Here is a 27057-nt window from a genome sequence, read left to right on the forward strand (position 1 = left end):
TGGGACAAAACTAAATTGTTTTTTTTTCTGAATCTGAAGCTGTTGATACTGAAGGAAAAACTTCAAGAGGGGCCAGTAGATTTGTCCACCATCTCCCAGATTACAGAGTACCTGACAGACAGGCCACAGTTTGTCAGACTGGCTTATCATCGTCTGACATGGTGACGGGCTGTCTCCATTCCTGTTCCCTTTGTGCACCTCAGATTTTGAATACAACCCTATAGAAACACTCTGACGATTCTGCAGTGGTTGGATGTACTAATGATAAGCAAGAGGAGTACAGAGCACTAGTGGATGATTTTGTGTGCATTCTGTGAGGAATCACCTGCTTGTGAATGCGAATAAGACCAAAGAGATGGTGACGACGAGCACAGCTACACGACCAGTGTTGGTCCTGGGACCGATTGTCTATTTGATGGAGGTTTACCCATGCAACCATGACGGCAACAGGCTGACCTGGAAGATGAGCAGGCTCTGTTTACTAATAAAGCTGCAAACCACAGCAAAACAGACATTATCAGTCTGCTGTAGCGAGCACAGTGTACGGAGCAGGAAGGCTGGCTCTGTGATTGGCTGAAGTAACAAACCTAACCACCTCTGCTGCACGCACTGGACAGCAGCAGAGAAACTTTCTCTAACAGCCACATGGAAAGATACAGGAAGTCTTTCATAGGTCATGTTACACATCTATCTGAAAATCATGTTTTCTCATGTTAATGGTTTATTCAAACCCTGCACCCAGGAACCAGCAAAAAAAAAGGGTGGACAGATCTATATTTAAACGTATACTTTGTTTCCTTATTTGGATTTCAAATCAGATTTTACTTTAGTAAAATATGTTGCCATTTTGAATTTTATTTTACTGCGCTATACACTATTATACCTATATTGTTATAGGTTGTATTAACCTTTATTTTTAACTTCTGTACCGAAGAAATTCTCCAGCTTTTGAGGTTAACGTGCGACTTAGCTAAAGTGAAAAGCTGCACGAACCCACCCACAGAAAACAATTCAGACAGTTAGTACAGGTTTTATTTACCATACATACAGTTTGCACTGCCAAGCCAGAGCCAACATCATTTCATTCAAAGCTATAGACAAACAGTACATCACATGCCAACATTTGCATATCCAGTTCCTCTAACAGTCTCACTCACGTCACCGTAAACCTGGTTCTCTCTTGCACGATAGAAGTCACATATTTATAGACATTTACATGTGTATCTACACTCAATATCTCTACAAAGCATAGAAAAAATAAATTTCATTACCTTTATTCTTACATTATTCATTATTACATTATGTATATTTATTGATGGCAAAGCAGGGGTTTATGGTTTGACCACATGTTGCTGGATCTCGGAAAGAAAACAGTTTTCACTGCAGCTAAAAGCACAAAGCCGTCGTCCACCTGTTTTGGGACAGAGTGGACTGCGATGCGACCGAGGGAGAGCACAGGTGACTCTGCAGAGACACAGCCTTCATCTGCAGTCACGTGGCAGAGCCATTAATCCAATCTTTCATGCTTTTTAAGAAAGTGTCCACGGGGAGCGTTAGAGTGAAAAAACAAAACACCCCAAAAACAGATTCCAGTAAAAAAAAAAAAAAAAAAAAAAAAAAAAATCACTTCCATCAGTCAGATCGTACAGTCTGATTGTATAAGCACTTTTAACAAAAATGGGAGGAGCAAAGAGTTTAGAGAGCAGTCGTTACCCTTCCTGTAAGTTTACATGCATTTAGAGTAGATGGTTCCTTCCTCTTTCTTCTCCTCCAGGAAAGAAAAATATCCTGGGCGTCTGTTGACAGAAGGAGCATCCCTAACCCAGTTTAACCATGCTGCATGTACAGAATTGCAGTATTCACAGAGCACTGACCCAAAACGACGCTGCACGAGGCACATTTCAAAGTCAAATTTGAGCGAGTGACAGGCCGAGGATGGCCTGAGGAATCTGTATAGGAAGCAGAAGTGACGTCCTAAGATGCAGATCATTAAATCTCACCGGATCTGGCTCTACAGTGGTGCAGCAGAAGTAACAGTTTTCTTTCTTACAGAGCAAAGCAAATCACAACACATTGATTCAAGAATATAATGATGACTTTAAAAAAGAAAAAGAAAATTAGTTTTTTTTTTCTGAATTCAGATCCTTTCTTTACTTATCTAAGGCTTAATTCAAGAACATCTGAAAAAGATGCACTGAAACAAAATCTTAGGAAAAATGATACTATAGTAACAACGAATAGCCACAGCAAAGCCTGTCGCTTTAGGAAAAGCATGCAAACATGAACGATAATAAAGCATTGGCTAAAAAGTAGCTGTAAAACCAGGCTATATAACACTGAGGGCTTTGTTGGGAGTCGAGGAGAAGACGTCAGCCTACATTGGTTTACTTTTAATAATAGATGGCTCAAATTATTTATTTATTCACCTCTTCTTTCCTCCGTCTCCCTGGTCTGTAACCTTAACTGAAAACGAGGTCAATTTGGAGGAAAGGGAGATGATGCCAGGACCGGCTTTAGTTTAGATAGTAGGATAAAAAGAAAAAGATTGTGAGAACGGCTGTTGCATGCAGTCTACAGTGAGGGTGCAACCACTGCAGGCAGCGTTTGCTTGGACGGCGACCCTGGTATGAAAGGATGTGGCTGGGAGAAGATGGTTATTTGGGAATGAGAGAACCTCAGTGAGGGCAGGAGGTGGCGGCTGTGATCAACTCAGTGTCGTGTGTCACTCTAAGGGTTGTTTTTGAAATTTAAAACTCTCTGCCTCGGGTCAAGAGTAAAAGGTTGCCTAAACGACATGTGAGTGGTGTTCCTTTGAGCACCTGCGCGGTAAACCCTACCAGCTCTGCCTCAGTGATTTAGGGGTCTGGAGTCAGATCACTGCTAAATACTTTGTGATGAACATTTTCGGTGGGGGGGGATGCAAGTAGCTCGTTGGGATAACACTTGCTTCTGTTTCCTGACACTCTGTGGTCCATTCTGCTCACGCTCATTGTTCTCTGTTGTTACCTTACATCCTTTCTGCACTGAAAATAACTGCACTGTTCAAAGGAATACATTTCCTCAAGCTACGGTGCTATTGTCTCATCTTTTCTTACCGGTTTGAGGCTGGTTAGCGCCTTGCAGGGAGCATGCAAGCTAGCGAATGAGCACAGGTCAGGATGCAGGAGTTGTGGGGTGTTAGGATGGGGTCTGCTGCTACAACCGGGAGCTACTACCTCTGCAGGAAAGAAGGTGGTTTTCCCCTTCTTAACAAACTCCCTGGAGAGGCTCAATCTCTTTTCTGTTAGCAGTCAGAGAAAAATGCAGACAAAGAATGATATTTTCTAAAATGATTTGCCTGCAGCTAAACCCATAACCACCTTTTCCATTAATTTCACACCAGGCGCTCTTTAATTTAAATCTTGATCAGTGCACACAGCCTGCAGTGGTGAAACTGGGAGATGAGTAAACCTGGCCTGGTATCACCTTTGGGACATGAGAGCTTGAGGCTTTAAACAGGTTCACAAGCAATGTCAGGATGGAAATGCTACAAGGGCAACAAAACAAAAAGCAAAAGAAGGAAAAGGAGACTATGCTTCGAATTCTTTAAGTCTTTGAATGAAAAGGAGACCTTAACAGATCTCACATTTAAAATTTAGAGACATTACTCAGCAATAGCATAATCTTAGCAAATAAACCTGATAAAAAGACAGTGTGGATGCTCCCAGCCCTCCAGGGATCCCCCCTTAAACACTTATTACAATGTTTCTCATGTACATTTAGAGTTTTGATCCTTGGCTATGAAGATATTGTTCACAATGATGATGAGCAGCAAAGCTCAAAAGGCCATTATCTAAAAACTCAATGGAACAATGGAGGCATCAGAAATTTCAAGTTTATAGCAGCTCAAATTTGACTTTCTGGCACGTTTTTATTCCCACGAACCACAAACCGCACCGTTATTGACTACTGTGCGAATAAAAGGCAGCAAAAAACGTGAGGCGTGTGGCTCTTAACGGAAGAGTTGCACTGGATGGATTTAAAGTGAGCGTTCCAAAGTTACTGCTTTTGTAAAGAAGAGCGTTCTTCAGTCCTCACATGAGATGGCCTCTTGGTAAGTGGCCAAACCTCTTCAACAAGTCCAGTCCTCCTTGACTGGTAACTGTTCGACGTTGCTGATAACTGAAGCCATTGAGAGGGAGCGCCGCGGTTCATCCGGCTTTCAGTGCTGACGTCCGCAGGTGTCGGTGCTGTCTCTCCATGTCTGCTGCAGCTGTTGGAGGTGCTGAAAGGCTCTCTGGGTGATGTTAAGACCGGGGTGGACCTTCCTCAGATTGGGCTCTCCAATCAGGGACAGACCACAAAGCCCTAAGTATGCATGAAGAGGATCTGACAGAGAGGAAGAGAGATTGAAAGAGTGGAAAGAAGAAACTAGGTCAGAGATGATAACATGCATCACAGCACAAACACCTGTATGTGACAGGTCTGTAGCCTTTGCAGTACCCGTACACTGACTGATGACGCCAGAGGAAAAAAATGGAAGCCATTTTTGCTCAGTCTCTTTCTTATTGTTGAAACATGAACTCTGACCTTAACTGAGGAAAGTGAGGCCTGCAGTTCTTTAAATGATGTTCCAGGTTATTCTAGGTTACAGAGCTCTTGGAACAAATTTGCCAGGTTGGCCACTCCCAGGAAGGTTCACCACTGTTTAAAGTCGTCTCCATTTGTCTCACTGTGGTTCACTGGAGTCCAAAAGTCTTAGGAATAGCTTTATTACCCTTTGCAGACTGATACATGCCAGAGATTTTGTTTCTCAGCTGCTCTCGAGTTTCTTTAGATTGTGCCATGTTGTGCACGTTATTCGAGATCTTTTAACCTGCTTCACTTTGTCAGACAGCTTCTATTTAAGTGATTTCTTGATTCACCAAGAATCTAGCCATAATCAGGCCTGGGAGTGGCTAGTGAAACTAAACCCAGCTTTAAAAAAAAAACAACGATTTTGGTTAAGCACATTTAATTTATGATTTAACAAAAGAGGGCAGGCAGGGCAGGTTAGATAACTCGAGTACAACAAAGCCATCTTTGTCTAATACTAAAATGTGTTTGATGATCTGAAACATTTAAGTGTGACAAATATGTCAAAGAATAAGAAATGAGGAAGGAGACACATAACTAAACAGATTCAGAGTCTATACAGCACCATGAGAGCTGTTGGCACTTTTTGCACCATCATCATATTCTATCTGCAGTATCAAGGTGAGCTGGTACCGTTACTAGCTTGAAATCATATTACTGGGAGCTTTCCAATTTCATGCTCAAGTCTAATGTAAGAATTCAAGAAGACTACAACTATGAAACTTGACCGGCCTCTTAAGTAGAGGAACAAGAAGGCAAGTAAGGTCTAGTAATGAAAAATCTCTGCATGGTCTTGAGTCCCGACGTCCGTCATAAACCCCAGTTTAACCACTGGATAAGATGAACGTGCTGGATGTCCCTTTACCCATCCATATGCAGTCAATAAAACAAAAACCTCATTTCACATAAGAACCTTCCTCCATATGGTTTTCTTGCACTGAACCTTTAAGGAGATATAAATGATGCATGCAGGTCGCCTCTGTGGTCGTTTCACCTCCCCTGGGACGAGACTAAAAGCTGCACGAGCCAGTAAATGAGCAGTAATTGAATTATAATGAAATGACAGATGATTGGACACAGACATTAGAATCAATCAAAGCACCATTAGTGGCATCAATCAGGAGTCAACAAGGACTCAAACTAAAGGCTGAACAGAAGAGACGTCTCCATCAGTCCAAGGTTTGAGGTGGTTTGACTGATAAGGAAATTATCAATGTCCATTTAGCAAACTGTCTACTTACCCAGAGATGCAGATGAACATTATCGTTAAAGCAGAGTCACCTCTGTTAGCTCTGTTTTAGTTACAAATAATGATACCTCTATCTGGCTCTTTAGCAGCTAAGTGCTAAATGTGTGGGTCCGAGCAGGTAGCACAGAGAATTGTGTGACAGACAAATAGTATCTTTAGGCACTTCGTTACTAGCAGCCTGTCACAAACGCATCGTTTCTTTCCGTTTCGTTACAACTTGGCATATCTTAGCATGCTGTGCAGCGTGCTCTTAAAAAGATTGAAGAAACTGGACAAATCTGAAAGTCATGTCCTTAAGAAACAGGAAAAAAAAAATGGCAAAAACCTGACACGGGACCAGAGATGCATCTGAACCTTCAGCTAATCCATCTACTATTAACATCAGCCGTTCTTAAGGAAGGCAAACAGGGAGAGAAGGCTGAGGTGTGCTAAATTACACAGCCATCTGTAAAACATGGTTGATCTCTGTCATGGTTTGGCACTGCATTTTAGCCAGTGGTGTTGGGATCTTGTAAAAATTGATGGAAATATAAATACAGAAAACTCTGTTTAGATTTAGATCCACATGAAAATGACCCCAAACACACTACCAGAGAAGTAAAAGCATACCTGGATAGAAAAACCATATAATGGGGAAATATCATAGATTGGTCTCCCCAGAGCCCGAACCTCAATATTATTGAAGCAGTGTGGGATCATCTTGACAGAGAACAGAGCTTTGAATGTCCTTGAAGAAGTATTTCCAAAGACTACTTAAAGAAATGACAACAAAGCTTGCCTAACAGAGTCCAGGCTACATTGAAGAATAAATATTGTCATACCAAATATTGACTTTCATGCTCCTCAGAATTGTACAACCTCGGTTTCCCCCTTATATCTTGCATTCCATTTTATTTTTGAATATGTTTCAATAAATCGCTGCACCCATTTCCCGTTTTCCTAGCAAAATATAAAGAAACGAAGGGTGACTCAAGACTTTTGCACAGCAGCGTATTGATCAATGCCACTTCAAAGCACTTTCTCCAACATGAATCAGTATAAGGCTGCTTTGATCACTAAGCTACGCCTTTGGGCCACGAACTGTCTCTTGTAAGTGTTATAAAAGCAGAGACACGCGTATACAATAAAGGCAGGAGCTTTCTTTGTGACAACCATTTGGTTTGTTCAAATTCTGTCACGTCATTTACAGCAAAAAAAAGTTAGCTGAAAAGACCTGCGGATTTGATTTTTTTAATAAACAGCTGATATTTTGTTGGTTCAATTTAATCACTTTAAACTGGAATTTCAGCCACTCTTACCCTGTGTAATCCCACATATTCCTGTTAATCAGATTGTTAAACAGTACCTGTGGACAAACTTGGGCTGTGCCAAATGTTCAAAGTATATTTGGCTTTATTTGGTGCAGATCTGCTAAACAAATACACAACACCTTCTTTTGTTCCGGGCTATTGTTGCTGTCCCATCTTCCCAAGCCAGTTCCTTCCTGTGCATGACTGCGCAGCTCAAACACACACACACACACACGCACACACACAGAAGTCCAGCGATATCTGTTCCCATACTGCTGCAGTCTCTTTTATTTCCTAAAACTCTCCTTTGTACATGTATATTCACACGGCTTTGTCATCACACTGTCTACCTGCCCTGTTCACCTCATTGTTCCTTCCACCCTGTCTTCCCCTGCCTTGTTCCTGTAACGTGAGGAGCCCGATCTGCTGTGTCCTTGGCTACCAACAACAACCACCTCATCAATTACACATTACAAGGGCGAGGAAGAAAGCACAAATACGGACCAGACGAGCAACTAGACCATTGAAGTTTAGGGTTACAAGAGCTCATCCGCTGATCTCAAATAAAACCGGCAACCACAGCTCCACCCTGACCTCCCTGTACCTGTGGAGGGCATTGAAACTGTTCAGCAAGAGAGAGAGGAAAATAAAGGTATCCTAACTGCTTACATCCACCACCTCTTATCCTTGAGATATTTAGAGCCACAGCAAAGCATAGTAACCTAAACCGAGCTTCTACAAAAATAACCTCTATGCAAACAAACAGCAAAACTGATTTTTGTAAAAACTATGGGTGGAATCCACATTAGGCTTTTGAGTAGTCGGGTACTTTTTGCACTTTACCTAATGACTACATGTACTGTGAGATGCTTACCTGGATGGCTGTCTGGCCATTTGGCGAAGCCGCCCACCAACCGATCCTGCGTGGACAGGATGAAGCTCCGGTTCTTTTCAAAGTTTGTATACTGGAACACATCTAACAGCTGGAAAATAAGGGTAATAAGAAAAAGGAAAACATCTGCAAGAGACTCTAACAAAACAAATGCACTGGTATACATTTAGAGCGCTGTTTATTATAAGATTAAACTGGCTCAGTACACACTCATTTACAAAGAAGCAGAGCAGACTGTGTTTAGAGAAGTCACACACATATGACAACATTTATTTCCACAAAGGTGAAAACCAGTGATTACACACACTTGATATTCTCCCTCTATATACAGACATCAGGGGGGAAAAACATCAAACCTCAGTGTGAGCCATCTGCAAATATTTTGTTTGACTGTGAAATTTTAATCCTTCTGGCGCTTGACAACCCACAAATCCACTGTTTTCCTGCACTGGGTTTGCTTTAGCACGAGTGTGTGTGTGTGTGTGTGTATTTAGGTCAGGCTTTTAGCCTATATGGAAGTGAAAACCAACCTATGTATTAATTACCAAATGTCCCGGTGTTTTATATGCTGTGCAGGCTGAAGGACAGAAATAAAATGCTGGGACTTTTTCTGTCCCCAGCCTACTTTGTGGTCAGTTTTTCCCTCAGGGGAAAAAATATTTGTCCCTCCAGTTAGTCTTCATTGTACATTCCTTCACATCCACCCTGATAATTTCAGCAACTTGCGATTGAAAAATTCAAAAACTGTGGCAAAAAAGTAGCCGGAAATGCCACGGGGACTCAACGGCACCGAGCTGTTGTAATGTAACTAGACGATTACATTTCCGTGTCCATATCAGGTGACGCTGTAGGGTTTCAGAGGGGTTTGCGGCTTACAAGCAATTAAATCCCCCAGTAAACCACGAGTTTAGACGATGTGAGATTTTCAAAAATGATTCACATTTAGTGAATGCCAATATATTCTAAAGTGTAACATCTTCTGTGCTGTAATAAAGAGAAATTTCATAAACTTAACTTCTTAAAAGGTTCTATAAATGAGACAATCGACAGGCCCACATTTTTCCCAGTGTGAACATGTAGGGTAATAGCCTCTGTAGGAGGAAAAAGAGCAGCACTTCCTCACTGTGTGCTGCAATCTGAGCTTCCCTATTTAGTGTTTCGGTATCCGGTTTGGCTGTGCATCCACGTTGGTGCACAGGAATCACTTCCTCTTAAACTGCTGGTATTTTAATTGCCATTTAGTGCAGCACCCAGCTTCACTTTTAATGCATGCAAAACGGTGTCTCTATATGCGTGCACGTATCTGTCCCACTGGTCTTTACCTCCAATGTAGCTCCCACCCAAAAGGAGTAGCATGTATCTACGGGTTTGTTTGGGCGGCCGTGGAAACCGCTCTGCTGCCTCATGATGCACCAGCGCCGGATCCGGTCCAGTTCCCGCTGACTCAGTGCCTCCTCCAGTCGACCCATCAGACACAGAGAGGCTATGGCGCAGTACGTCCAGCCGCCTAGAAACACAACACAGGCTCATTAAATTTGACTAATCTGACAATGTATTCAAACTGGAAAGCAGCGCCAGTGGTTCATATGTTTTGGTGACAAACAAGATGATTGCAGGGCACGGCAATCAAAACACAGATTTTATATCTGTGTGTGGGCTCAAATAACTCACAGGCTAAACGTAAGACGAGAAGAGAAAAACCTTTAGAGATGCTTTGTTGAGGGCTGAAAAACAGAGCATCATACAGCTGGACTAATACCAGCGTGAGAGTTTTGATTGATTGATGATAAGCTGTTATCAGAGCAGCCATAAGCAATCTTCTACAATCCAGCTGTCAACTGCTTTCATTATCACAGCTGCTCTAGCTGACCTCCACACATTATGAACATCACTGCCAGCTTATCTGTGTTTGTTTGAACGTGGTAACGTGTGAAGGGGAGACACAAAGAAAAGGCGTGGTGAAGTGTTTGGGTCACGAGTGTAAATCTGCCAACATGCTACACTTGCCTATAATCAGCCATGTCTAGCTCCCTTTCTGCTTGAGGCGAAGGAAGAGGAGATAAATATAAATGTCAAACAGAACTGAGGGGAATCCTAACCATTGACTCTAACCGCAGGGTTGGGAACAATCGGCTTTATAATAAAAATAGACCCTAAAAGCAGCTTTCTGTTTGGAAAGTATAACAATATTCACACCTGAATGTAACCTTATTTCCTCCTGTGCCAACATATACACTAAAGTCCCAAAGCTTGAGCCAACTTTCATTGATTTATTTTAAATAATCTGGGGAGTATGACCTTCTTGTCATTTTACTTACTAGTGGTCTTGAGCACTAGTTCTCCAGGCTTTCCCAAAATTAGTTTCTAAGTTCATTTTTGGACTTCGGCTGCTTTTTCCACTCATTTTCAGGCAAGTCCTTCGACCGAAACATTTTCAAAAGATGTAAAAAAAGAGGTGGCATGAAAATGAACCAAACTCACAGGATGAACTAGTGTTACAACAGACAACTTGGCAAGGAACTAATTTTAAATTGTAAATAAAAGCACATAATTTATTCTCATTTTAGTTTAATCTTCCAAAAATGCCAAATATAACATAAATTGACAAGGATAAAATTTTATTTTTGGACCAACAAGGTGATTCCCAAAGTGCTACTAACCCAAAATTGGCACATTGCGGCATAGTGTGCGGTTAAAATTAGGAAAAGTGGAAGATAAAAAAAGAAGTGGCTTGCCTTAAAAAAAAAAAAAAAAAAAAACTATCTACAGGAGATTAACTTAATCTGAAATTCATGTCCTTATGAAACAGGACAAAAAAAAATCTTAAGGGAGGGGGAAAAGGGAGAAAGGGCTGAGCTTAGGGCTGTGCGATATGACCAAAATCTCATATCCCGATATAAGAATTCTATCATCCGATAACGATATAAATCACAAAAATTTAACATTTTCTGTAAATTCTGTGAATCTCGGGCAGCTCGACTTGCGTGAAGTGTTTCCAGCTGCCCGTCCTTTACCCGGAGTCGAGTGTTTTAACCGATGGATGAAACTATACATTTTTAGACATAAGTTGTAACGGCCGCCGTTTTCTTTGTATTTATTACATGGTGTGCTGCGGGTTGCCTGTTCTAACGTTTGAGTCTAAGGTTTATTTTTTAGCACCTGGCGGCTCATTTTTACTTCTCATCCGTAAAAAATCTGTTCTTTCACGTGATTCAGTTTATTTTGAAAAGTCTCAACAGGATCTTGAGCTTTATTGTGAAAGGTTTATGTGGAAAATAAACAAGCGGACACGCGAAGGTGTTACCGTCGCTATTGCTAACGACAACACATAAAAACAGACGCTTGTCCCTCAGTAGTGTGGTTATATTATATATAAGAGAAAGAGAGAACTTTCTCTTATATTAAGAAATTAATATAGCCTCTACAGTGACAATCATAACGATGAAAAAATATTGCCGTAAACAGTTTATTTTGCGACACCATGAAACAAACGATAGCGTAAAATGAAACGATAGATGTTTTTATATCGTCATCCAATATATATCGTTATATCGAACAGCGCTAGCTGAGCTATACTAGTGAATAACCCAGATTTGACTTCTTTGATTCAAATCATCACCGAAATGTGTGGAAGTCAGGAGAGAGGTGCAACATTGTGTCTACAGCCACCTGTAAAGCAGGGTGGAGGCTCTGTGATTTGGAGCTGCATTTCACTCACTGCTGTTGGGAATCTTGTCAACATTGGTAAAATTACAAATGTGAAAAAGCACAATCAGCTTTTGATCCACCATGCAATACCATTTGGAAAGCACCTGACTGGCAGCAAATTCATGTGTCAGCATGACAATGAGCCCAAACACACTGATAATGCAGTTTAAACACGAGGGGTGACATCTATGGAATTTCTCTGAGGTCTATTTATGACAAAAATGTTGTTTTCTTACCATCTTAAGAAAACAACCATGCATGGCAAGAAAAAGGAGAAAAGTATACCCTGCACATAGTTTTTAATAATACCCCATTTTATGCATTTAACACAATTATCAGCAAAACAGTGCAAAGCAAACAGCGTGGGAGGCCTTGCTGCTGAACAAACACACTTTAGGGATGTATGGGCATCTACTCTGCATCTCTACTGATGTGTAATCAGCCTTCAGACAGAGAGTTGGCATGCTTGCAGAAGAGAGCAGAGTCTCAATGAAGGCTGTAATCACAGAGGTCGAATTTATCTCAAGGAAGGAAATCACTGAGACACACTAGAATCTGTGCCTTTGAGCGGTTTCAATTTATGCGTTCACAGCGCCTCACAAAGCTACCACAAAATGATTTCTTCACTGTGCCAAGAAGGTGACAGTAAATGTGTTACTGAGAAGTGTGTGTATTTGTGTAAGAGCATGTAGGATGAAGGCTTTTGTGCCAGAATAACACGGTTTAATTTGAGCGGGGGAGAGCTTAATGAGGGCAAGGTACTGTATCTATAGAGAGTTATTTAAATGGCTAATCCTTTAAAGCACTTAGCACCATCGGGGACGTTCATACCCTTTACTGCGACACAGGCATACACACCCACAAATCCTTTGATCTGATATGAACTCACAAATCGAATCATTATTCAGAGACATTTGTGCTGCGAAATGCGATAATTTTCTTCCTCAATGTTCACTTATCTGATAACATAAACAATTAAAATAATATCAGACTCACCATGTGACTCTCGCCCAGCTCCCTGGCCAAACCCGCTGTCATAGGACTAGAAAGAGAGAGACAACGGTTCAAATGTGAGCAAGGATAAAAAAAATCACCATATCAGTCTTCTGAATATATATTTATTCACACTGACACCCAATTTAGTAAAAAGATTAAATACATTTGTGTTGCAATCTGTTTCAGTTTTTAGAAACTATATAATCTCAGTAAAATACATAAACATGCACTGAGACATAGGGATGGGTATCGAAACCCGGTTCTTGTTGAGAACCGGTTCCCACTGTTTCAATTCCTTGGAATTGTTCGCCATTTTTGCAAACGATTCCCTTATCGATTCCAGTCGCCCCGAATGACGTCACCACGTTGCGGAGCGTCATTTACCTGGCAGGAAACACTGCGCCAGCGGCTCAAATGCTCAAAAGCTTGGTTATACTTTACGAGAACAGATGACAACAGGGCAACTTGCAATACTTGCAAAGTAGATATTTCATTTAAGGGAGGAAACACTACGAATATGCAAAAGCATTTGCTCACAAAACACGTGATAACCTTAAAGGCGGGAAAGTCCAACCATGTTTTGTCCCTGTGTATGATCTGATCACGCCTCAACAATAAGGTTTATAAATGGATACATGGCTGCTCATAAACAGGCCCTCTGATACATAACCACCCACTGCTTCTGGCATACTTACATTCACGAATAATTAACCTGCTAAGCAAAAAAAAAAAAAATTGGTATCCATCCAAAAGTATGAAGCCTGTTATCAACACACCAGTGAAACAATGATAAACTATGTAATAAAAGCCTCTTGTGCTAACTGCCAAAATTATATGAGCTTGTCCTGATACAGAATCAATTTAAGGATTTAGTGGAACCCGCATTGCTTCGAGGACTTGAGCTCTTGATAAAAATATCAGTGTGGTGCAAAAAATGTGTTTTCCCTCGTGGTCGAGAGGGGGGAAAGAACACTCTGCTACAGCTTTAAGACCACACCGCACTGCTCAGCCCCCTCCGTTTATTATAAATGAAGTATTTCTCGGCAGAGTGCCACCTACTGAAGGTGGGTGGCCTGTTCTTCTCATTCAAATGTTGCCGCGCTGTGTTGTTGTTTACAGCTGCACCCAGTTACCAGGAAGCTACATTTCATATTTTTTAATTTTTTAACATCTACTCACCAAACTTCCTCGGATGTATTCAATGGCCTTTTGGATGTCCATGCCTGACCAGTTGTCCAGCATGTAACAGATACTGGCTGCACAGTAGATAAAGCGTATATCATTCTCACTTCCTTCTGGCACTGCGTAAAAACTGGAAGAAAGAGGAAGCAGTAAAGCCGGATGAGCTACATAAACAACTGGAAATAAGCCTGTTGTGCAGACGCATATACTGTAATACTGAATTTGATTTTTATAAAGCTTCTCAGATAAAACTGCTAAGGCATTGTTTGTGCCGCATTAGAGAGCTGGCAGTTGCAGAGTAAACACTTATTTGTCATGTGTTTGTTCAGAGGTTGCTGACTAATGTTGCTAACTGTCGTTTTTGACCTGTTTTTTTAATCATTAGTGAGGCGGCTGTTACTTTTCTTAACACCAAGTGAACTTGTCAAAGATACTGGCAGTTGTTGGCTACCGTTGTCGCCCTTATGAATGGTGGGCGTGCCAAAAGTTACATGTACATTGACAATAAAAAGCTATTCTATTCTATGCTACAGAGAGCACAGATATTTTGTGGAAAAAGTAAGATGTGAGATCTAAGCTCACGATCCATCTCAGGTCGCAGGTTATTGGCTCTAAAACGACACACGTGACCTCGGCCTTGACTGAAATTTGGTTGAACACCTAGTAGGTGGTTACTGTGTGCAAGTGTCACTAAAATCGGATCAATGTTCTTGGAGGACTAGTGAATCTTCTGAAAATGGAAAAACACCCACAAGTTCGATTAAATTTTGGCCGACTTATAGGAAGAGTGGATGTTTGGCAGACGTCTGGCCACGGCACCGGCTCATCGGTCATTTGACCAGATGAGCGAAAATCCTCTCGATCGCTTTGTTGCCCGTTTCGTTTTCTTCTATTCTAATTCCCGCACCGATCCAGTGATTGTTTCTGCGTTGTGGCAGCACGCCTCAAGCACAGCTATAAATAGTTACAGGGATGTGGTGACGTCACAGTTCCCACGAGCAAAGACCAATGCCAACAATAATGCCGCTTTGGGAAGGTTTATCCTGCTGTGATGGTAAGAAGAGAGTCGTTAAATTTATAGAACATATAGGCGTCAAACATAAGGCCCTGAGTCCAGAATCGGCTCAGCAAAGACTCTAATTTGGCCCACTGGATGAAAGAGGGCATAAATTTTAGACTTTTAACTGTAGTTTTGCATCTTTTTTCCACTGATAAAGATCTCTCCTATGGCCATTCATACTTCATCAAGGTAACTAAATAACAGATAAACAACTGAATGACAGATTCTTTTTTCCACCATCTACTGTAGAATTGTCTGTTTCTTGTGTTTTTACAGTGGTTTTCACACTAAACCAAAACTAAATGCATTTTCTGGAAATGAACAAAGGCTTTCTGTCTTATAATTACAGGACATTTTCTGTAGTTTTATATGTTCGTTTCTAACAATGACATCCCAGAAAGTCATGCTGACTGATTCCTTTCAGCAGCATTTCTTTATCATGTAGAAACACTGAGACATAATGATCAAACTACACTTCTTTTTAATAATAACATAAGAAAAGATATCTCAGGGAATAAATGTGCAGCTGAACCTCTTTACACAAACAGAAAGGGACGTTTCACTGATCTACCCCACTAAAGATTTGCAAGAGTTGTATTGTTTTCTTGTTGTACAATCTTTTATCAGGGTGCCTGGAGACTTGCACACAGAACTGCTACTGCAGAATCAAATGTGAGTCAGTCCGTGTTAAGGCTGCTTGTTGTCTCCACCACCTCAGGTGTATTTAAATCGAGCTGCTGAAGGAAATCAGAACGTGTATGTGTGTGCGCTCTGACCTGCCATCCTCCAGCTGCAGCGCCCTCAGACCAGCCAGACAGGCCTGCTTGTTAACCCGGCTAAGGTCATCTCCAAGTATCAGCAGTGAGCACAGCCCAGTATAGGTCATAGCTACATGGCCACTGTCATATGGATGGAGCACACCTGGGCCCTGGAGAAAACATCAGCAGGAGATATTATTTTTACCACTGAAGCTATACGAGAAGAGATTGTAGACAGAATGGTAATATTTCTGACTACTAATCCTTCAGCTGGAGGGAAGAATAACAAAATATTTGGAGCAGGATTACCATAAATATAGAAAACAACAGAAAAATAGGGATAATAGTAGTGAAGCCGCCTCTAAGACTAATGCAAAAGAAGGTGATGCTTTAGTTTTTACAAAACATAACCTCAAAAAACATGCTGGGGTGGGCGATGGCTGTACCTTAGTGCTGTAAGGGATTCCAATATGTGATGATCCCCGAAACCCACATCGACTTAGGTTGGATTCTGAAAAAAGACAAGAGCGGAAGGAAGAGCAGATATTTAACAAAAGGTTGTCACTCTACACAGGTGAAGAAAAACTGGGACAAAGAAAGCATTACTAGATTTTTTTTTTTTAATTCTCCCGAAAAATAATAATATAAAAAGAACACTGCTGCCATCTCCTGGTTATGACAGAAACACCACTTACAGTGGACAGCACGCTCCAGCAGTTTCAACATACGATAATTAAACAGTTGTTACATGTCGCACGTTTATAACCATTACATCTACAGATCATTATGCCCTGAGTGGCAGGTGCTATTCGCACTTATTGTTGAGTTTATACTTGCTCCACAACACCTTTATCATTTTTTTGATGCATAAATATAAAGATTAAATCACTCGAAACATCTGCAGTTTCATGCCAGAGATCTATTTCCATACCAATGATACATTAGGAAATCTCGTGTGCCTCCTGAGTTGTGTTTTTCACACCTAATGACAAGAAATTTAATGTGACGCCAAACATATGGCAGCAACAAAACCGAGACCAATCAGGCATGGCTACCCCTCTGTAATTTCTGTTGATGGCTTGAATAATTAACTGAATGGGCATCTAAACAGATGGCACAGACTGGCTTGTTAGAGACAAAAAAACCCAAGTCATTAAAGATTTAGAGTCCAACTTTCCCTGACGAATGAATGAATGTAACAGGGTAAGCGAGGAGAACACCTGGAAGTTGGTAATGGTTTCATAATCCAGACTTTCAAGTTCGACAGCTTTGAAGTCGACAAACATGAAGAGAAAAACCTGAAATGTATCCTGGGGTAAAAATCTTAAAAAGGCAGAAAGCTGAACTTCTCAAGAGCCCATCAATCCCACAGTAACTCAGTCTCTCTGTAATATCCTGATGATATCTTAGGGACTAACACGCACTAACCCTCACCCCCTACCAGCATCCCGTTTGCTAACAGCACCAGAGATTGATGATGAATTCCATAATTTTCAAATCTTTTTGATTTATTTTCTAGTGCAGTTCAATTTAGGTACTAAACCAGTTAAACTTAACTGTGGAATCTTACACCAAAGAAACAGGGCACAAATGTAGGCAAAGATGCAATGCCTGATTAATGCATTCAGGAACTCTGACAGCTGTATTGCTCTACCACTTAATGTTAGCCTTTGTAAAAAGTAATATTCCTACTGACAATGATTTTTTTTTGCACTGCCAACTGCTAAATAGTTATAAAAGTAGGAAAATGTGTGACTTACGATCCTCAGTAGGCAGAACCTGTAGTGAGTAGATGTACTCAATCATGACGTTCCGATCAATCACTTCTAGGGCATCCAGCACATCCAGACCAGACAGGGCGAAAAACACGATGGTCAACCTAAAAACAAGGTGAGATTTACATTCATTTTTACTTATTACAAATATATTTGTGAGAATGCAAAAAATCAGAGGCAATGTAAGATGTGGTTTATTGTAGTGGTGTGCGGATACTGAAATATCCATTCCTCCGATACCAGTTATTTATGCTCTAGAATTGATTCTCATATTAAAATATTGATATTTTAGTAATTTGGGGTAAATTTGTAGTTTATCATTAACAGGAACACAGTGGAAAGAAACAATATCATTATGATCATCTAAATTGGAACTACTTTCTCTTCCGCCTTTCATAGTCATATGCGAAATACGGCTGTATAAATGTGTGGCAGCCCCTTGGCGTGCGCACTCACAACAATGGCTCATGTCAAAAAGCCAAGACGCGGTTTGCGATACATGTGGCAAGACAGTGAGGTGTTGTGGCAACACCGCTAACCTCGTCAAACACCTCAGAGTAAATCATATAAGAGAATATGACGAGCTTATGTTGAGGCGAACGGAAGAGGAGGAGAGGGACAGGCGCTGCTAGGGCGAGACAGACGTCTCTCAAACATCTTAACACTTTCAGCTCCACCTCCTGTTTTCTAGTTAGTGCCACCGTTACTAAACCATATATCACAGTAGTTCTCATTACCATCTTGTAAACCTTACCTTTCACTCTTTCTGCTATCCTGACAATCACTCCACCTTGCCTGCACTCTCTTCTTCACCTCTTATTGGACGGTTCATCGCTTTGGATGGTTGATGTCAGGTACTTATTTTTCTTCACTGTGACACCTCCTTCCCTATCATTCACATACATTTCTGCCATTTGCGCAATATCTCCAAAATTAGAAACATCCTGTCTCTAAGTGATGCTGAAAAACTAGTTCATGGATTTATTACTTCTAGGCTGGACTACTGTAATTTGTTATTATTAGGATGTCCTAAAAACTCCCTGAAAAGTCTTCAGTTGATCCAAAATGCTGCAGCACGAGATCTCACAGGGACTAGCAAGAGAGAGCATATTTCTCCGATATTGGCTTCTCTGCACTGGTTCCCTGTTAAATCCAGAATTAAATTTAAAAACCTGCTCCTGACATACAAGGTCTTGAATAATCAGGCGCCATCTTAATGACCTTACAGTACTTATCACCCATAGAAGCTTCTCTCACACTGCAGGCCTTACTTGTGGTTCCTGGGTATTTAAAAGTAGAATGGGAGGCAGAGCCTTCAGCTTTCAGGCCCCTCTTCTGTGGAACCAGCTCCCAGTTTGGATTCTGGGGACAGACAGCCTCTCTACTTTTAAGATTAGGCTTAAAACTTTCCTTTTTGATAAAGAATATAGTTAGGGCTGGACCAGGTGACCTTGAATCCTCCCTTAGCTATGCTGCAATAAAAACTTTCCTTTTTGATAAAGAATATAGTTAGGGCTGGACCAGGTGACCTTGAATCCTCCCTTAGCTATGCTGCAATTGATGTAGGCTGCTGGGGGATTACCATGATGCTTCTTCAGTCATCTTTTTCACTCACTGTGCATTTATACACCTCTGCATTTAATTATTAGTTATTATTAATCTCTGTCTCTCTTCCACAGCATGTCTTTCTCTTGTCTTCATCCATTCACCCCCAACCGGTCATGGTTCTTTGTATTATTGTAGGGTCTTTACCTGACAATATAAAGCACCTCGAGGCAACTAGCTTGGCGGTATATAAATAAAACTGAATTGAACTGAAATATTCCGTCTTGCTTCTGGTGACTTTCATTACTCTTTTATGGATATCTCTCAACCACCTGCTTCGTGTTCTTACTTCAGATCACAGCCTAGTTAGCCAAGTAAGTACTAGTTAGTACTTACTTTTCATTTCATTTATTCTGCTTAAACTATGGTAAACCTCTCAGTTCGTTCTACATTAGAGAAACATTTTCTTTATAGCGAAACACTAGTTTATAGTTTGTAAAGCGGCGTTTTCCGTTAATTAAATAAAAAAGTTGAAACACGTACAGAGTTAATATTCAAATTTACAAATTACAGTTCGCTGCAACACTTAGGTGAGACCAATTCCCTTGATGACTATGATAATAACATGACCTATCACTTAATAATAAACACCTCACTGCATTGTGTTAATACATCTGTTCATCTGCCATAACTTGGCTAAGCTGGTGCTTGCAGTTATGCTATGCTACTAGCATTAGCCTCCATTCAAAACTGCTTGTGAAGACCACCTAGCTTAGCTGCTAGTGAAGTTCTTCCACAAAACACACAAACTAGAGCATCTTTGTTGATTTCGGTGAACTGACCTGGTCGTTTCCAGCGAGGCGTATCTCTCAGGTAACACCTGAAGTGTTCGCTGAAAGAATCGTACATGTCGATCTCTTAAAAAGTCTATTTGCTCAAATTCTTCAAACTCGTTCTCCTCTTCCGCCATCTTTGCTTTCGCACCTATGAGAATCCTTTTCCGGTACGTTTAAGTTTCAAAATAAAAGCTCATACTACTTCGATGTACCTAAAGTGTAAACGGCACATCACAATAAAAATCTTTATTTTAAAAATAACAGTTTCACAGTTTAAAATTGAACTGAATTGCACCTTAAAAGTTATATGACAAATTAAAAAGGGACAATTCGGGCGGTGTATATCTTTATTTTCTTTAAAAAATAGAAAGGATTCTGAACACAATGCAGGACTCTTCATCACAGGCCTTGTCTCCAAGTTGGAACAGCTCTGTAACAAAAAGAACATTTCAGTCATTTAGAAATAAATTACTCATTATTACCAAATGTTTCTTGACAGAAACTTGAACGATTTACAGAAAAAAATTAAGTTTAGGAGGCAAACCTGTGAAACATTTGTAGCATTGGCCCATCTCCCGACGGTCCAACGTGTTTCAGCCGCTCCTCCCATCCCTTCGTAGGGCGGGTAAGCCTGGACGGGTCTCTGTTGACATGATTGTCCACCTGAATGTGGAAAAAAAGGACAAAACGTCAACCTTTTTCCCACACGCAGTTTAATCTTCTTATTTCAAGATTTCACAATGATGATTTTCCGATTTAGTGACTTAACTGTTACTTTTTCCACAAGAAAACAAACCTCTCACCTTCTCCTTCAACTTGGCAGCGAGTCTCCTCTGCCTTTCCTCTTGCTCTTTTTCCCTCAGCTGTTTCTCATGGCGCTTTGCCTCCACCCTATGAAGATCCTGCAGAAAGGCAGAGACGAGCCTTGTATTTCTCAGTGTTTTGACATCACAACCTCGCCTGATGAAAACCGCGCTCTTATCTAGAGCAACATCCTGTTTAACACCAGAAATCTGAAAATCTGGCATTTTACAGCAGTCACTTAAGGCATCTCAGTTTAAAACACGCAAACATCGCATCTTGTGTTTCCTTATGTCTGTAATTTTGGCACTTTTGTACCCTTTCATTAAAACGCCTGATGCTCTTTGTCGCCTCCTTTCTCCTCTCTTCTCTTTCTCTCTCTTCTTCTGCTCTCCTCCTCCTCTCTTGTTCCTCCTCTTCTACTCTCCTCAGTCGGAGCTGCTCCTCTACGGTTAGCTTCACTTCCAGCTGCCGGCGGCGCTCCTCCTAATAAAAAGTATGAATACATTATTGGTTAAAGTAAAAAGCAGTTCAGAACACAACATGCACATATTTACTCCTTGGTTTTACTCTGTATTTTCATTTTTACATTAAATGAGTGCATAACTACACAGAAGTGCTCCCTGACTAAACTAAACTACAGCGACAGTAAAATGACACCCGAGCACAAAAGCACCTTTTCCCGTTTCCTCTTTTGAATCTCTTCAGCCAGTCTTTGTTCCTCTTCCTGCTCCTCCCTCCTTTTCTTTTCTTCCCTCCATTCCTCCAGACGCCGTGCCATCTCCCTCCTCTCCTCCTCAGTCCTAAAACAAATTATATACCATGAACAAACGACACCCCCAAAAATCCATCAATCAACTGGGTGCTCATAACATGAGGTGGGATTTACAACATTGGGTTGAATTTAACCGGCATAGCTAGGAGATCAACCCGCCTGCATCATCTCCTTTTTATTTCATACTAGTGTGTCACACTCCTGGCTCACCTGTGTTGCTGGGCCTGGCTTTTGGCCTCCTCCTCCCTCCTTTTTGCCTCTTCTGTCTTCTCCTGAGTCTGTATCCTGATCTGGTGTTCCTGATGCTTGCTGGCTTTCCAGCGCTGAATAGCCTGCATGTGGCATAAAAATAAGCAGTGACATAAGAAACCACAAAATACTTAACAAGCAGCAGCACGGGTTGCAAACAATTCTTATGATGTGCTGTCTATTTAATGTTAACACATAAAGAAAATGTGAGGTAATGTTCAATCATCGCCATTTTTTCAAACGAATCGGGGGGGATATGTAGTGAAGATGAAAATCGAACTCTTTATGATTGCTTAGTTTTCAGTTAAAAACAGTGGACTGTCAGCAGAACTTCTGCGCTGATGTTTTAAGTCTCCCCTCATAATAAATTATTAAAAGCTTTTTGTAACTCTGTCTGAAAACTCAAAGGTCAAACTGGCTCACCATCAATGAAACTCAAAGGTTATTGTAGGATGAGCTAAAAGTGAAGTTCACAGGTGCTTTTTCTCCAACCTCACCTTCACGTTTGTCTAATGTGCACATATATAGATAATAGTTGGATTTCTATTCTGCTCAGACATGTTTTGTCATTACCTCTTTCTTCCTGTCCTGCAGGTAGATGAGCTCCTGATGCCATTCCTCGTGTTGCTCTATCTCCTCCATTGTTCTACCAGGCAGATACAGCTTGGCTTCTTTCCTGTAGCCCGGCTCCCCACTGTGCTTCACCCAGACCTGTGAGTCAGATTACAGACAGACAACCGCGCTGAGGTCACCAAGCTTTGGGCTGGCAGCTGCTGAGTCTGCCCGTTAGTTTAATCAGTAGTGTTTGACCGTATGACATGATCGGCAAGTGAAAGGAAGAGAAATAACAGTAATGGTTTACTTGCTTTAAGAAAAGCTTCATGGTCATATTGGTCCCAGCCACCATAAGGGCCTCCAGTCTTCTGCAGGAAAACCTCCAGCGCTCTGACTTCTGCTGGCAGGTCTCTGTCGGGTGGTTTGGTCTTATGGAAAAGAGGCAGCTATGAATTCAGGGTGCATTTTGAAATAAAGTCAACTGCCACTGTGTTGGTTAGAGAGATATTTATTTATCTTATTCTAATTCTGAGACTTCTCACTGAAACTCATCTCTCTAATATTTTACCACCTAACTGACAAACACGAGAGAAAGTTCAGAGAGGAGGAAGACGAGACAGAGACACACCCTAACAGTGGGAGCTGCGGGTAGTTTGGGATTCGTTTTGACAGCAAGGCTCCAGTTTTCAATCTTCTTCTCATAAGCGGTGATTTCCTGTCTGCATGTCCACTCTTCCTTCAAAAATTCCTCAAAGCTGAACGAAAAGCAAATCAATTTTAACAAAATATTGACATCAGTACAAAAGTTCACCCCCAGAAAATATTAAACGGTGGCTGCTCTTTCTCTCCTTTAACGTACATAAAGCTGGAATCATGTGCGAACGAATGCAACATGTACAAGTGCGATGTACCTGCTTGCTTCACTATGTTAAATATTATTACATTTTAAGTTAAAGGTAGTTTACTTTAATATGGATGACATATTTTAAAATGGATTTTAAGCCTCTACATCTAACTCAGCTTGTTTGGTTTATGCTGTTACCGTGAGCGCTGTTCCTCCTTCACGCTGTTAATAGAAATTTCCACCTCTGACATGATTTCCTTCAGTTTTTCAATCACTGAAAATCCAAGAAATGCAGAGACAATAAGAACTCTATACATATAACAATGCAGACAACTTTATTGAGCAGTGCACTACTCAGATGCATCGAGTATTTCCTTTTCAGTCACTTTTCTCACTCAACAAGTGTTAATAGACCTCTCTGCTGAATCACACTTGTTATTAATCTCTGGCTCTCGTCCACAGCATGTCTTTCATCCTGTCTTCCTTCTCTCTCCCCAACCGGTCGCAGCAGATGGCTGCTCCTCCCTGAGCTTGGTTCTGCTGGAGGTTTCTTCCTGTTGAGAGGGAGTTTTTCCTTCCCACTGTCGCCAAAGTGCTTGCTCATAGGGGGTCACATGATTGTTTTTTTTTTCTCTGTATGTATTATTGTAGGGTCTACCTTACAATATAAAGTGCCTTGAGGCGACTGTTGTTGTGATTTAGTGCTATATAAATAAAATTGAATTGAATTGAATACTCTGCAATAGTGGAAATTAAATTAAAGAGGACCTATTACATTCATTTCCATTTCCAGCTATTTACTCTTGGATCTTTACTACATCAGCTTTGCATGATTAAAAGTTCAAAATCATCCCCATTTATTTCATAGTAAGTCTCGTTTACTCTGAAATGAGCTGTTTTAGCTCCTTGTCCTTTAAGTAATATTTTTATGACTGGCTGCCAATCGAGAACAGAACGCTTAAATAGCAGCTGGAGTAAGATGTCCATATTAGGGATATCCCATCTCTTTGACATCATCCAGACCCAGGAGCAGAAAAAAACAGTCTAAAGGGGAGTTTTAAGCGAGGTCTGAAGCCTGAGCTTGTGGCTCACAGGGATTTCTTGCACAAATACCAGCTATTACTAATTAAAACCCTCACTCTGTTTAATGTGAGCATTTACCATCAGTATAATATATATGACTGGAATAAGGAAAAGCAGAAATGGTCCACTTTAACATAAATGAGTAAAAACTTACACTCCGGAGTTGGTTTCACATCAGTTAGATGTCTTTGAAATTTCCTCACACCATTATGAATCTTCATGAGCTGCTTTTGAAGATTTATCTCTGAAGAAAAAAGAACAGGTTAATGAAAAGCGATATTCATCACAAAGGATGGATGCTTCTTCTAATAAATGTTTATTGCTATGCCTCCAGTTCCAGAGATTCCAGCCTCTCTGGATCTGATAATAAGTCTTCCCAGCAGGGTATTTTATACCCCACAGAAAAAATGCCGAGTGAGATGCCCCGTCACCTCGCAACATTAAAATGTCAGGTGAAAATGTTAGTATATGTAAAGAAAGACCTACTCTCAGCATTTCTTTGTCCCTCCAGCACATTCTCGTACTCTTCGATCTCTCCACTCACATCCGCCCAGCCATTCTTTCTGCACTGAGAAATCAGCGTCCTCTCTTTCTCCAACTTCTCAATCCTATGAAAAGTTCAGCGATTCATTTGATCTGTTACACATTATTACAAATAATCTGATTTCACCTTATTAGAACAATTAAAATTACAAGTAGACATGGTCAAGATGACCTGTGATTAAAATTATCTTCAGGGTTTAGAGAGAATGGTCTGAAAAAGAGGAAATATCAAGCAGTTCAGGCTGCTGGTGGTGATGTAATGGTGTGGGGCATATTTTCTTGGCACACTTTGGGACCCTTAATACCAACTGAGCATCGCTTAAATGGCACAGAGTATTATTGCTGACTGTTTCCAACTCATCTTCAGTGAATGAGAAATCAAGATAACATCGATATGAAACTTTTGACGATGTAAATAAAAATATGTGTTAGAAATTCAATTTAAACGCAGAAGAAGTGACAGCAGCAGTATTACTTACTGCCTCCTGTTCCTCTCAGCCTCCCTGAGGAACTGTGCAGTTTTCTGTGTGGCCAGTCTGTGGTCCGCACTTTGACCGCTGAGCAGGGGTGATGTGCATGGCTGCAGGACACTAGGCTCTTCCTCCCCCTGCTCATATTCAGTTAGTGTTAGTAAAACACAAGTGCTGCTCATGCCAACAACCTCAGGTGTAGATTTTTTGCATTTTCAAAAGTCCAGAAAGTTCTGTCCGATAATAAATTCACAGTCTACTCAACGACATTGGCATCTGTAACCATGTTATTTATACAGCATCCATTATCGGACAAACGCAAATTTAGCAACAAAAGCTCTGAAAAACATTTCAAAAACAATGAAACTATTAATGGCGCGCGTATGTCAGAGTCCTGCATACTACTGATTAGCGCAATAAACAAATCTGTAAAATTACCAAGCAGTTTCGTCTCTTAAAGCTAAGTTTGCTACCTAGCACTGACTAACGTTAGCTCTTTAGACTTTCAGATGGCCCGAAAACTGAAAGTAAAACGCGCCGAAAAGAAAACAAAACATATCATTCAAATACAGCCGGCTGACTAATGTAAGGCAGTTTAGGAATAAATGAAATAATGAGCACTATGACAGATACCGAGTAATGTTTATCATCCTCCCATGCAGTTGCTAGGGCAGCCATGTTTGGAGTGGAGTACTTCTGCAGTCACTGGTTTGTACCAGCAGAGGGCGCTGCTGTCATTAAGGGACTGTGGTATAACAAGTGACTGTAGAAGAACCGTTGACTGCCCGTAGCTGTGTATGACTGTATGCATGTATATGTATATGTATATGACTGTATATAACCACGAAGAAAACCTTACACAAACATGTTTCATCCTTTCAGCCAGTGTGAAGCTGTCACATGGATACCACGCTCACTCCTTAAATGTTTTGTTATTCATAACCACAATCTTTTCCTGCCACTGCCATGTGGTTTTATTCCCAGCCTTGTAGTTTTGCATGTTTTCTAGAAGATACGCAAAGTTAAAAGCCAGAAAAGTCAGTGAGCCAAAGAAATATTGAAATCTTCCTTGAATTAATAATCTTTCAATTGCTGAAAGTTGATTTAGTGTGGCCCAATAAAACTTACGAAGTATAAAAAGTCTTCAAAGAGTATTATTCCGTGTTTTCCTTTCAGTCTCTGTAACCCAGTTCTCGAGTTATAAAATCTGACGGTACCCTGCAGCTTGATAGTTAAAGTTACCTATATGCCTCTCACTCTCTAAAATAACCGCCTGCGCAGTGTACCGAGGCCTCGGCTATTTCTGTAACAGCTTTTTCACGATGGCCAACAGCTATAATTATTATGAGTCTTGCCAAAGTGACAGTGACAGAGACACTGAGAGAAAGAGAGTGAAGGCAGTATAAATAGAAACCTGAATCCATTATTGAGTGCAGATATTGGGGATGGTCTCTCCCTCGGGTGCAGAGGCAGAGTTGTGATCGCAACATAAATAGCAACCGCTCTCCTTAATGGAGAGTGTTACAATTTCCTGTCCTCATCCTCAGCAGAGGGACCCACTTAATTTGATAAAAGAGGCAATCAGATGACTGGTTGGCATGACAGATCAAACAAGTGGGTACAGCTGGGGATTTCCAGACCACATAGTTTGTATCTGCATACAAAAATGTAAATGTCAAGGAGAACAAATGAAAGCAGCTTGAAGATGACATAACTCGTTAGCTAATGCTAACTGGCATTAGCTCGGCAAAACAACTCATAACTCAAAGTTCACCTACTACCACGTGTCTATATCTGGCTGTCATAAGTTAAACGTGTGATTAGATATGTGTC

The 27057-nt window shown here is 40.9% G+C and overlaps 2 protein-coding genes across 4 annotated transcripts; both read right to left on the reverse strand.

Annotated features, from left to right (window-relative positions):
• Positions 1-1016: 1016 nt before the first annotated feature.
• pggt1b (protein geranylgeranyltransferase type I, beta subunit) lies at positions 1017-20074 on the reverse strand. The gene is made up of 9 exons (XM_005916144.3): positions 19911-20074; positions 17509-17627; positions 16195-16259; positions 15767-15918; positions 13928-14060; positions 12749-12794; positions 9367-9551; positions 8027-8135; positions 1017-4368 (listed from the first exon to the last, which is right to left on the reverse strand). The coding sequence occupies exons 1-9, from the start codon at positions 20036-20038 to the stop codon at positions 4202-4204; spliced, it is 1104 nt and encodes a 367-aa protein (XP_005916206.1). The 5' UTR covers positions 20039-20074; the 3' UTR covers positions 1017-4201.
• Positions 20075-20274: 200 nt separating this feature from the next.
• On the reverse strand, positions 20275-26563 carry LOC102290656 (coiled-coil domain-containing protein 112). 3 transcript variants are annotated; one of them, XM_042218338.1, is made up of 15 exons: positions 26353-26563; positions 25858-26229; positions 25234-25364; positions 24698-24819; positions 24366-24455; positions 23327-23402; positions 22913-23039; positions 22596-22712; positions 22303-22440; positions 21691-21812; positions 21382-21508; positions 21024-21191; positions 20708-20806; positions 20449-20567; positions 20275-20334 (listed from the first exon to the last, which is right to left on the reverse strand). In XM_042218338.1, the coding sequence occupies exons 2-15, from the start codon at positions 25900-25902 to the stop codon at positions 20304-20306; spliced, it is 1512 nt and encodes a 503-aa protein (XP_042074272.1). In that variant the 5' UTR covers positions 25903-26229; positions 26353-26563; the 3' UTR covers positions 20275-20303. The 3 variants fall into 3 exon arrangements, with proteins under 3 accessions (XP_042074272.1, XP_005916209.1, XP_005916208.1); XM_005916147.2 differs by having other exon boundaries at positions 25234-25361; positions 26353-26562; XM_005916146.3 differs by having other exon boundaries at positions 25858-26563.
• Positions 26564-27057: the final 494 nt, after the last annotated feature.

The sequence above is a fragment of the Haplochromis burtoni genome, unplaced genomic scaffold, assembly GCF_018398535.1.
Source record: "Haplochromis burtoni strain Fernald_Lab_line unplaced genomic scaffold, NCSU_Asbu1 Contig_18, whole genome shotgun sequence".
Taxonomy (NCBI): domain Eukaryota; kingdom Metazoa; phylum Chordata; class Actinopteri; order Cichliformes; family Cichlidae; genus Haplochromis; species Haplochromis burtoni.